Source organism: Triticum urartu, chromosome 7, assembly GCF_003073215.2.
Source record: "Triticum urartu cultivar G1812 chromosome 7, Tu2.1, whole genome shotgun sequence".
Lineage (NCBI taxonomy): Eukaryota > Viridiplantae > Streptophyta > Magnoliopsida > Poales > Poaceae > Triticum > Triticum urartu.
In genome coordinates this window covers 22656186-22666927 of record NC_053028.1, presented here as the reverse complement: position 1 = coordinate 22666927, position 10742 = coordinate 22656186, and the positions used below count along the sequence as shown (strand labels likewise).

General features: G+C 47.4%; 1 protein-coding gene across 1 annotated transcript; it reads left to right on the top strand.

Moving 5' to 3' along the window:
• The first annotated feature begins 6681 nt into the window (after positions 1-6681).
• On the top strand, positions 6682-7932 carry LOC125521180. The gene is made up of 3 exons (XM_048686231.1): positions 6682-6842; positions 6934-7311; positions 7627-7932. Exons 1-3 carry the CDS (start codon positions 6808-6810, stop codon positions 7700-7702), a joined length of 489 nt encoding a protein of 162 aa, XP_048542188.1. The 5' UTR covers positions 6682-6807; the 3' UTR covers positions 7703-7932.
• Positions 7933-10742: the final 2810 nt, after the last annotated feature.

The window sequence follows — 10742 nt, the reverse complement described above, 5'->3', positions numbered from 1 at the left end:
CTTTGATATTCGTCCCGAAGATGATATTGAAGGTAATAGAGACATTTGGATCGATGTGCAGACGCCTCCAGTTCTACCATTATGTGAGTTTCTCAACCATATTTATGTCTTCGATATTGTTTATTCAAAAATAGTTGACAACTAATTTCTATTGACAACTTATTTTCATTCAAGCAAACATGTCCAGCGCTTGGTAGACAGGACCGTCCACTCTCCCAGGGCTGAACTAAACTGCGAGGAGATAAGTCATTATGTTTTATGGCTTGAGGATCTTGATGCTGTCAAGAGAAATTATTTTCCTGAATTTGAAAATCTTAGTACTCAAAACGTGCGACCAATAGTGATCGTATTGAACTATGGTCACATCTATTTAGGAAAGATGGTAAGATTTTTACTATTTGTCCGCAGTGCATCTTTTGCATACATTATTTTTCAAGCTAAACTTCATTCATAAGTAATGTTACTATACGATGGACTCCCGATGACAGTTGTGTCTCAGTGGATCGGTACTAAAGGTGGCATGGCAATGGTTAGCTTACGGCCAAGACATCCTACATTGCACATGAGTGCATTTAGGATTTTTACAACCGAGGAATGCTTAATAGTGAAAGACTGAAGCAAAATTGTGAACGATCGCAGAGAAGTACTAGGGGGTAGCAATCAGAAGCGTAGCCCACGATTAGGAGACAGGTTCATCTGCATGCTCCAATATGATGAATTAGGAGAGCTATACATGTTCTATGCTATTTTACCTGAGAGAGAGTAGCAGGAGTGATTAGCTAGTTCATGCTCTTAGTACTTGTCCTCTCATGTCCGTGTTCTTCGTCCTGAACTTAATCTCAAAGAGGGATTTGCTTTTGTGTTCTTATGAACGCTTATAATCTCATGACCATGTTGAACTCGATGATATCTTTGTCCTCGGTGTAGAATGTGTAGCCGTTGATATCGTACGCCTCATAGGTCATCAAATTATGCTCGGCGCCCTGTGACAAGGCGAATATGAGTTGTTCTTCCGCGGAAGAATCCTCATGTAAAGGGTACGACAGAAGCTTCTGCTTGAACCAACGCGTGAAACATGAGTTGTGCTCTTTGATTATATCTCCGTCCGTCCTCTGTTGGCCTCGGTCATTGTACGTCTTCTCAATAAAGGTTTTGTGCTCTACCACCCAAGGATCGACCACGTCTATGTGTTGTAGCGCAACTAGGTTTGCTCTTTTAAAGTCGGCGAGTCGACCCTCGAAGTCGACATGCATTTTGCGGCGACCCTCAAGGTGACCCCATCCAGCGAGCCTGCCGAGGTGCCTGTTGACGGGCAGACCAACGGGGTTCTCGATGCCTAGATAATTCATGCAGTAGGAGATGCACTCTTCGGTCAGAAAGCCCCTGGCTATGCTTCCCTCTGGACGTGACATGTTGCGAACGTATGCTTTGATGACACCATTCATCCTTTCGAACGGCATCATGCTGTGCAGGAACGTCGGCCCGAGTTGGATGATATCGTCCACGATATGGACCAGCAGATGCACCATAACGTCGAAGAATGCGGGCGGGAAGTACATCTCAAGCTCGCATAGTATCACCACGATCTCTTCCTGTAGCCTTCTGAGTTGCCTCACGCCAACAGACTTCCGAGAGATGACGTCGAAAAAGTTGCATAGGCCAAATAGGGTTTCACGGACGTGCGCGTCCATGATCCCACAGATTGCAACTGGAAGTATCTGCGTCATCAGCATGTGACAGTCGTGAGACTTCATCCCGCTGAACTTCAGCTTCGCTGGGTCTAGGTATCTGCTTATCTTCCCCGCGTAACCATAAGGAAGTTTTACTTCTACGAGGCAGGTGAAAAACTGCTCGATCTCCTCCTGACTTAGAGTGAAGCACGCGGGAGGGTAGTCATTTCCGGTCTTCTTGGCCTTTTTGCCTTTGTGACGACTTTCCGTGTCCTGCTTCGCCTCATCATCATCATCATCATCATGATCATCATATATAGCGTGAAGCTCCTGCCTGATGCCCATTGATTTCAAGTCTGCCCTTGCTTTCGGCCCATCTTTGGTCCTCTCTGGCATGTCGAGCAGGGTACCAAGCAGACTCTCGCACACGTTTTTCGTGATATGCATGACATCAAGGCTGTGAGGCACACGGTGGATCTTCCAGTACGACAAGTCCCAGAAAAAAGACCTCGTTTTCCATACCTTCAGCAGCGGCTCTGGCGCCTTTCGCTTCTTTCCCGGCTCTGGCGCCTTTTGCTTATTTCCCGGCAGTGGGCAGTCTTTCCAATTTTTCAACAGCTCGTCTATTTCCTCGCCGCTCCTCATACGCGGGCGTCCTCGGGGTTCGGTTTCACCATCGAACAGATCCTTGCGTTTTCTCCACGGGTCATTATCGCGAAGCCACCTTCGATGTCCCATGAACACGGTTTTCGAAGACTCGGGATCTCTATCTAGCTGGCGATACGTTGTGTCATCCATGCACCTGACTCATCCAGAAAATCCGTGGACCACCTGCCCCGCGACATATCCGTAACCGAGATAGTCGTGCACCGTCTGAGCAGCGCGGCTCTCATAGGGAAATATTCTTTCTCTGCGGCGTCCCACGTATTGGCTGGCATTTTCCACAGCGTGTCAAGCTCCTCTTTCAGCAGCCCCAGATACAGATTGATGTCGTTCCCTGATTGTTTCGGTCCTTCAATTAGCATACTCATGTGAATGTACTTCCTCTTCATGCACAACCAGGGGGGAAGGTTGTACATCCACACAAACACATGCCAGGTGCTATGTGTGCTTCTCTGGCTGCCAAACGGATTGACTCCATCGGTGCTCGCGCCCAGCACGATGTTCCTTGGATCATTCCCAAATTGTGGGTCTTCGAAGTTCAACGCTTGCCACTGGCTCGCATCCTTAGGGTGACTCAGCATCTTGTCTTTTTTATCTATCTCCGGATCATTTACGTCATCTTCTCGCTTCTTCTTCTCCCTATCCGCGTGCCAACGCAGGAGCTTTGCTACCTTAGGGTCCCCGAAATACCGCTGCAGACGAGGAGTGATCGGAAAGTACCACACCACTTTTCGAGGAGCTTTCTTCCTCTTCTTGTATCGAGTGACGCCGCACACCGGACATATGGTAGACTCCGCATGCTCATCCCGATAAATGATGCAATTGTTCATGCACACATGGTATTTCACGTGCGGTAAATCCAGAGGACACATGATTTTCTTCGCCTCCTCCAAACTGGTCGGGCACTTGTTCCCCTTGGGAAGACGTTCGTGCCAGAATGACATGTTCTCGTCGAAGCATGCGTTGGTCATTTTGTGTTTTACCTTCATCTCCAGAGCCATGAGCGTTACTTTCAGGCGGGTATCCTCGGGCCTGCATCCTTCATACAATGGAGTAACCGCGTCTAACTCAAGTTGATCCATCTTGGCTTTCTCTCGGGCGGCAGCTCTTGCGTTATCCGTCTGCTTGAGAAGCAGCTCTTGAATATGAGGGTCCTACACCCAGCCCATCGATGGTCCAGCGTCGTCTGCTCCGCCGGCATCATCATCTTCATGATCATGCCCGTCGACTGCTCCGGCATCTTCCTCATCATCATGTCCTGCATCTTCTACATGATGACTGTATACAACATCATCGTCGTGATCATCTCCTCGGGATTCTTCGTCTTCTCGCCAGCCCGAGCCGCGGTGGTTGTCTTGCTGCCCTTCCTCATTTCTTGCCCGTCCCCCAAGGACGACTTCATATTCATCTTCATCACCTTGCCACCGATAGCCATCCATGAAACCACGCAAGAGGAGGTGGTCCCGCACCTGCCCGGATTCCGGGTCCGCAATAAGGCTCTTCAGTTTGCATCTTCGACACGGACATCTTATCTCCGTCTCGTTCTTTTGAAGCATCTCGGCCTTCGCGGACCTCAAAAACCTATTCACGATGCCTTCGGTCATCATGCGGACCATGGTCACCTGCGGGGTAGAGCAAAACGATATTTTAGAACCAAGAAAAAATTTGGCATGACTTTCCCTAAAAATAGGACCAAAAAGAATGCTTAATGCCAAAATTCTCGCCGAAACAGAAATGAATCAACATTCCGGCAAAATATTGGCAACTATCGAATTTCAATACCGGTACACCTCCAAACACAAACACATATGCAACACCACAAACATATGCAACACCACGAACATACATAGATCTAGCTAGGCCATAAAAAGTGCATGTGCACATTGTTGTAGGGAGAACAACATAAATATAGCTTCCCCCCTTACTTACCTATCAAAACAAGGTAATTTAACCACTCAAATTGAATGAATCTATGGTGGAAATGAGGTGAAAAAGAGGAGGCACCCGAGACAAGGAGGAGGTGGAGAGAATGAAGTGGGGAGAAAGTGAGTGTGGGTAGGAGAGGTTGTCCAAAATATCTTGTTGCTGCCCACTTACTAATGGCGCACCAACTCTAAATGCGCCATTAGTAATCCAGGTTACTAATGGCGCACCTCCTGGTAGTGCGCCATTAGTAGTTTTGCAAAAAAAATACTAATGGCGCACTGTCCCACAGTGCGCCATTACTAGTTTAAACTAGTAATGGCGCATGGTGGAACAGTGCGCCATTAGTAGTTTTGCAAAAAAGAGAATAAAAAAATACAGTTTCAACTGGATGGATCCTAGCTAAGTGATCAAGTATATGTCATATCCAGTTGAAACTAGGATCCATGCATCCAGTTGAAACTAGTCTGCGGTACTTTCACCTAATGATTTAATAACTCATTATAATATAAAAACAATCTGTCAATTAAATTGAAAACATAAAATTAAAGGAAAAATAAAAAATAAAACCAAACCCCCCCAAACATTTAGTACCGGTTGGTGGTACCAACCGGTACTAAAGGTCTCCAAGCACCCAGCCCTGGCTCGTGCCACGTGGTGGCACTTTAGTGGCGGTTCGTGCCGAACCGGTACTAAAGGCCCTTACGAACCGGTGCTAAATCCCGGTTCTGCACTAGTGGTTCATGCTCACTTAAGCTACAAAGTGGATCTGGAAGTCTAAATCAACGATGAAGATCGAGGTCTTCGGCTGGCTATTGCTGTCTGACAGGCTAAATACACGGAATATGTTGAAACGTAGGCAGTACAACATAGCAGATAACCATGACTGCATCTTATGTGGCCTACCATTGAAGAAACCGTTGAGTATCTCTTCTTCAACTGTTCTTTCAGCTCAAGTTGTTGGCCGACCCTGCACATTGCTTGGCAGCCAGGGGGATCCAGATTAGAAAAAATCGCCTCGGCAAAGGATTCCTGGATCCAGCCCCTCTTCATGGAAATTTTTCTGATGGCTGCGTGGAGCATCTGGAAGGAGAGGAATAAGAAACATTTTAGTGGGATTTCTCCATCTAGGGAGTCCTGGCTCTATTGGTTTAAAAAACATAAACCCTTTCTTTCTTCCTTGTTACACTCTCTATCTTAACCCCCCCCCCCCCTATCTACCCACCCAAAGAATGTGAGGTGGGTTTGTAAAATTACATGTACAGACCCCGCTCTCCCCCCAAATTATTTTATTAATTTAAAGAAGTAGGAGGTACTCCTACTGTTAATAGTTCAAAAAAATAAGTAGTTTTATTTTGTTGGCTTTGCTGGCAGTGGCGGTGCCAGGATCCAAACCTTGTGTTGTCAACCTTTTTAAATGGAAAAATTCATGGACAAAAAAACAGGAACAGAAAAGACCATACTTCATTTTACATATATTTCTGGTTGCAATGCTTTGACAAATTTATCCATTCAGTATTTCACTACCAAATATAATACCTAACAAGTGAAAAAGCAAACCTTTTACTATGAAAAATAAGATCTTAATTTCTTAATAAGAGAAAAAAGATTGGAAGAGGAAGAAGATTTAGCGTAGAAATAGAAGAAAAAGGATCTTGTCCTAGAATCCCGGTGCACTCGCTGATCATTAGGTGAAAGAGTAATGATCAGCGAGTCGGAGACTGGCTGAGGAGGCGGCCGTGCTTACGGTGGTGATTCTGGGCGGCGGGCGGCGTCAGCGCTTGGTGTCCAACATGTGCATCCGTGCATGATGTGCTCCAACCTACCGGCGGTGTGCCCCCGTTGGCCATTAGAGATTACATGGGAAGGTGAAAAAGAAGAGATGTGGGAGTAGAAAGAGTAATCACGGGATTTGAGGATCGGCTAATTAGGGAAGTTATAATTAGGACGTCCGTGTGTAGTTTCCTTTGCTATATGGGCCAGCCAAATCACATGCAAAAACAGATAACAGATGGGCCTCCTTTGTCAGTTTTCAGAACCTGTTTTTTAGCGACGAAGTAGACAGACGTGGTAGTCTTCGACGTGCTAAATTGCTGTGTAGTCGCTTGACTACCCAGCTATAGCGTGGCTTCACCGGGAGAGGCGTTTTGGCTCCCGGGTCCAGATGATTCCGGAATCTGGGCCGTGGGTATGTGCTGTGGGATTTGGGCCAGACATTATCGAGTTTGATATACGAATACATAATAAGAGCGAATACACAGACGTGGGGTCGTGTACGTAGAGCATCGGCCAACGGCTCGGAGTCGCGTTAACGGCGGGTGAGCGCGCATCCGTTTCTCGACCAGCCCACTCACCAGCCCGCGCCGTGTGCAGCTGTCTAGTACTGTACGCTGCTGGACCCACCAGTCAGCCCGTGCTTGACTGAAATGCATCCCCGTCCACCAGTTGCATCCTCTGTTTTGGGAAAAAAGGGGATCGAGACCAGGGGAAAAAATAGAGTCTGGGTGGGCGGCGGCGGCGGTGAAGCTCTCCGATTTGCGGCGGCGCGGGCATGGCTATGGATTTCCCCGTCTCGCCGGTTGACAAGTAAGAAAGCACTGCATTTAGAAAGAAATTTTATTCCATTGGATTTACTAGCTAGCGGCAGGACTTACAGATATTCGATGAACACCCGCAGGCTGCCAATCTTCACCAACGAGGCGGCAAGCGCTGCGGCGCTAATGGAGTTGATTGGTCCCTGGGGGCGCGGAGACGATGTATCGGCCAATGGATCCAGGGGGGCTGTGGGCGGTGGATTTGGTCAAGGGTCATATGGGCAGATGTTGAATGGTGCGGCGTGCAGCGAGGAGAGAACTGTAGCTGGTGGTGGCGCCGCCATGTCCGGGTTCAGCGAGAGCGAGGGTGACAATGGAGAAGCTCTTGACGAGGCGGAGGGGGAAGCACACTTTGATGGAGACCAAGAGGCTGTGATTCAGGATCAAACTGATAGTGCTGATGGATGTTCTGCTCAATCTACAGGCAAGGTGGATCCGCAAGCACCTGGCTGGACAAAAAGGTAATCTGCACTTTGCTTGTAGTGGGTTGTTTCGATGCAGTTGATAAATCCTACAAATTGTGGTGGTGTCCTGATGCAATGGAACAGCATGGACAAAGTGCCGAGGTTCAGTACATCAAGGATAGTTTGATGAATGTGGAGGAAATGTAGCCAACCATTTTTGAAATGAGTATGCTATGTGCCTTGCCCTGTCTTATACTCGGTCATTCGTTCAGGATTTTGTTTATACTCAGATGCAGGAAAAGTACCAGAGCTTGCTTATTAATTTTTTCTGGTAGAATGGAAAGGGATAAATTTTGTTCTGTTTTGTTGCAGAGTAAGAGTCGGCAATCAACCGCCAGACAGGGCTCCATGCCCGGAAAGGGTAGGCGCTGATGCAGTTTCCTCATAGTCCACGGGCAAGATGGATCCGCAAGCGCGAGGGTGGACTAAAAGCTATTGAGCCCTTGACATACACCCTAGCTCCAAAACTTGAAGTGCTAGTGCTAGTAGGAAATGAAATTGAAGGTTTTTTGAGATTCAGGTACTCGTGAGTTGATTGCTTAAACTTGAGCTGTGTGGAGTGTTGAGAATAGCCACTTGTATTATTTAGGAGGCCAAAGCCAACCATATATATACATACATGAGGATGCCAAAAGGCTACAGGAGAATGCCAAGAGACTGAATACAAAAGGCCAAAATACATCACTAACACCCCCCTCAAACTCATGGTGGATCCACAACACTGAGTTTGAAAAGATGAAACCCATGTTGCGCTCTAGTCTGGGCCTTCGTGAAGAAGTCTGCTAGCTGTAACTCAGAAGGCACATACTGAAGAGCAACAACATGATCCTGCACAGCAGCGCGCACATAAGAAGTATCAACGCCAATATGCTTGGTAAGCTCATACTTCACGGGATCCCGTGCAATACTGATAGCACCAGTACTATCTGACAAGATGGTGGTAGGTGTAGTAACAGAAACACCAAAATCCTCCAGTAACCATCTTAACCAAGTCACCTCTGCCGTCAGAAGAGACATAGCTCGCAACTCAGCCTCTGCACTCGAACGGGAAACTGTAGTCTATTTCTTTGTCTTCCAGGCAATGAGAGAACCACCACAAAAAACACAGTAAGCAGAAAGTGAACGGCGATCCGTAGGATCACTAGCCCACGTAGCATCCGAATAGGCCTGGAGCTGTAACGAGCTGGAGCGGGGAAAGAAGAGACGGTGAGAGATCGTGCCACGAAGATATCGTAGAACACGAAGAAGGTGACTATAGTGTACCGAAGTGGGAGAAGAAACAAACTGACTCAAGATATGAACAGGATAGGAGATATCTGGACGAGTGACGGCGAGATAGACAAGACTCCCAACAAGATGACGATAACGTGTCGGATCAGACAAGGGCTCACCATCAGAAGCGCGAAGGTGAACATTGAGCTCCATAGGAGTCTCAACAATGCGCTCATCACTAAGAGCCGCATGAGTAAGAAGATCCTGAATATACTTTTCTTAGGAAATAAAAAAGCCATCAGAGGTGGAGGAAAGCTCAATCCCAAGAAAGTAACGAAGAGGACCAAGATCGGACATAAGAAACTGCTCACTGAGACGGGCCTTGACAAAGGCAATGTACTCAGGGTCATCGCCAGTGATGATCATGTCATCAACATATAGAAGAAGAAGAGTCCGACCACGAGCTGAAAGGTGAACAAACAACGCTGGATCATGAGCACTCGCTGAAAAACCAGCGGCGGTCACCACAGAGGCAAAACACTCAAACCAGGCATGAGGGGCTTGCTTAAGGCCATAGAGAGAGCGTCGAAGACGGCATACCATGCCATTAGGAACAGAATACCCGGGTGGTGGCTGCATATAAACCTCCTCACGCAACTCACCATTAAGAAAGGCATTCTTAACATCAAGCTGAGAGACAGACCAATGGCGAATAGAAGCCACAACAGGAAGTGTGCGGATAGTGGTCATATGGGCTACAGGAGCAAAAGTCTCATCGTAATCACGACCATGCTCCTGCCCTGCTGAAAGCCACGACCCACAAGACGAGCTTTGTAACGCTCAAGAGAACCATCGGAGCGAGTCTTAACTTTGTAGACCCACTTACAAGTGATGGGACGAACACCGGAAGGAAGAGAAACAAGATCCCACGTGCCGGTGCGCTCAAGAGCAGCAAGCTCCTCTGCCATCGCAAACTGCCATTCAGGATGAACAATAGCATCGCGATAAGAGGTAGGCTCAAGTACAGCTAAAAGACCATATCCACTAGGAGAATAGCGGTCAGGGGGAGGGCAAGGCCGAGCCCGAAGACCATAAGTCGGCTGGGATGAGGAGGACGACGCACCAGAAGTAGATGGCGCGTCAATAGATTTATCCACAACACGTGGACGACGAGTATAATGGAAAGGAAAGGAGGGAAGAGGTGGAATCACTGGAGGTTGGGACGAGGAATGTATCAATGATGAAGGTGGAGAAGGGGAAGGTATCAGTGATGAAGGTGGAGAAGGAGAAGATATCGGTGATGAAGGTGGAGAGTCATGCGATGAGGGAGGAGAGGAAACTGTAGGAGAGGATGGCGTAGGATCTGCAACAGCATGAATATGAATAGGAATACTAGGCACAGAGGGAGGTTTTTCAGGAAACATGAGAAAATAGATATCCTCTTCTGAAAAAGTCGAGGAGGATGGTCACGGGTAGAATGAACGAGACTCATCAAAAGTCACGTCCCGAGAAATACGCATCCGATGACCAACTGGATCCCCAATAGTGATAACCCTTATGCTCATCACTGTAGTCTAGAAAAACACACTCGACTGACTGAGCGGTCAGTTTGGTGCATTCTCATGGGGCCAGGAGAACATAGCAAACACAACCAAACAACCTAAGTGCCGAATAATCGGGAGAATGATCAAAAAGATGCTCAAAAGGAATACCACCCTGCAGAGCAGATGAAGGTTGAATGTTTATGAGATATGTGGCAGTAGAGACAGCCTCAGCCCAAAAATGAGGCGGAAGAGAGGCGGCAATCATCATCGCACGAGCTGTCTCAAGAAGGTGACGATGTTTGCGCTCAGCCACGCCATTTTGAGCATGAGCACCAGGACAAGAGAACTGAGCAATAGTACCCTGCTCGGCAAGAAAACCACGCAACATTTTAGAGATATACTCGCCAGCAGAATCAGCACGGAACACATGGATATGTGTAGAGAACTGAGTGTGAACCATGGCAGCAAAACGCTTATAAATAGTGAGAACCTCACTACGAGAAGACATAAAGTAAAGCTAAGTGTAGCGGGAGAAATCATCTATAAAAATAATATAGTATTGATGACCCCCTTTGGAAAGCAAGGGAAGCCGGGCGCCCCATACATCTGAATGTACTAAATCAAAAGGGCGCTGAGACCGACTCACTAGTAGGATAAGGTAACTGAATCTGT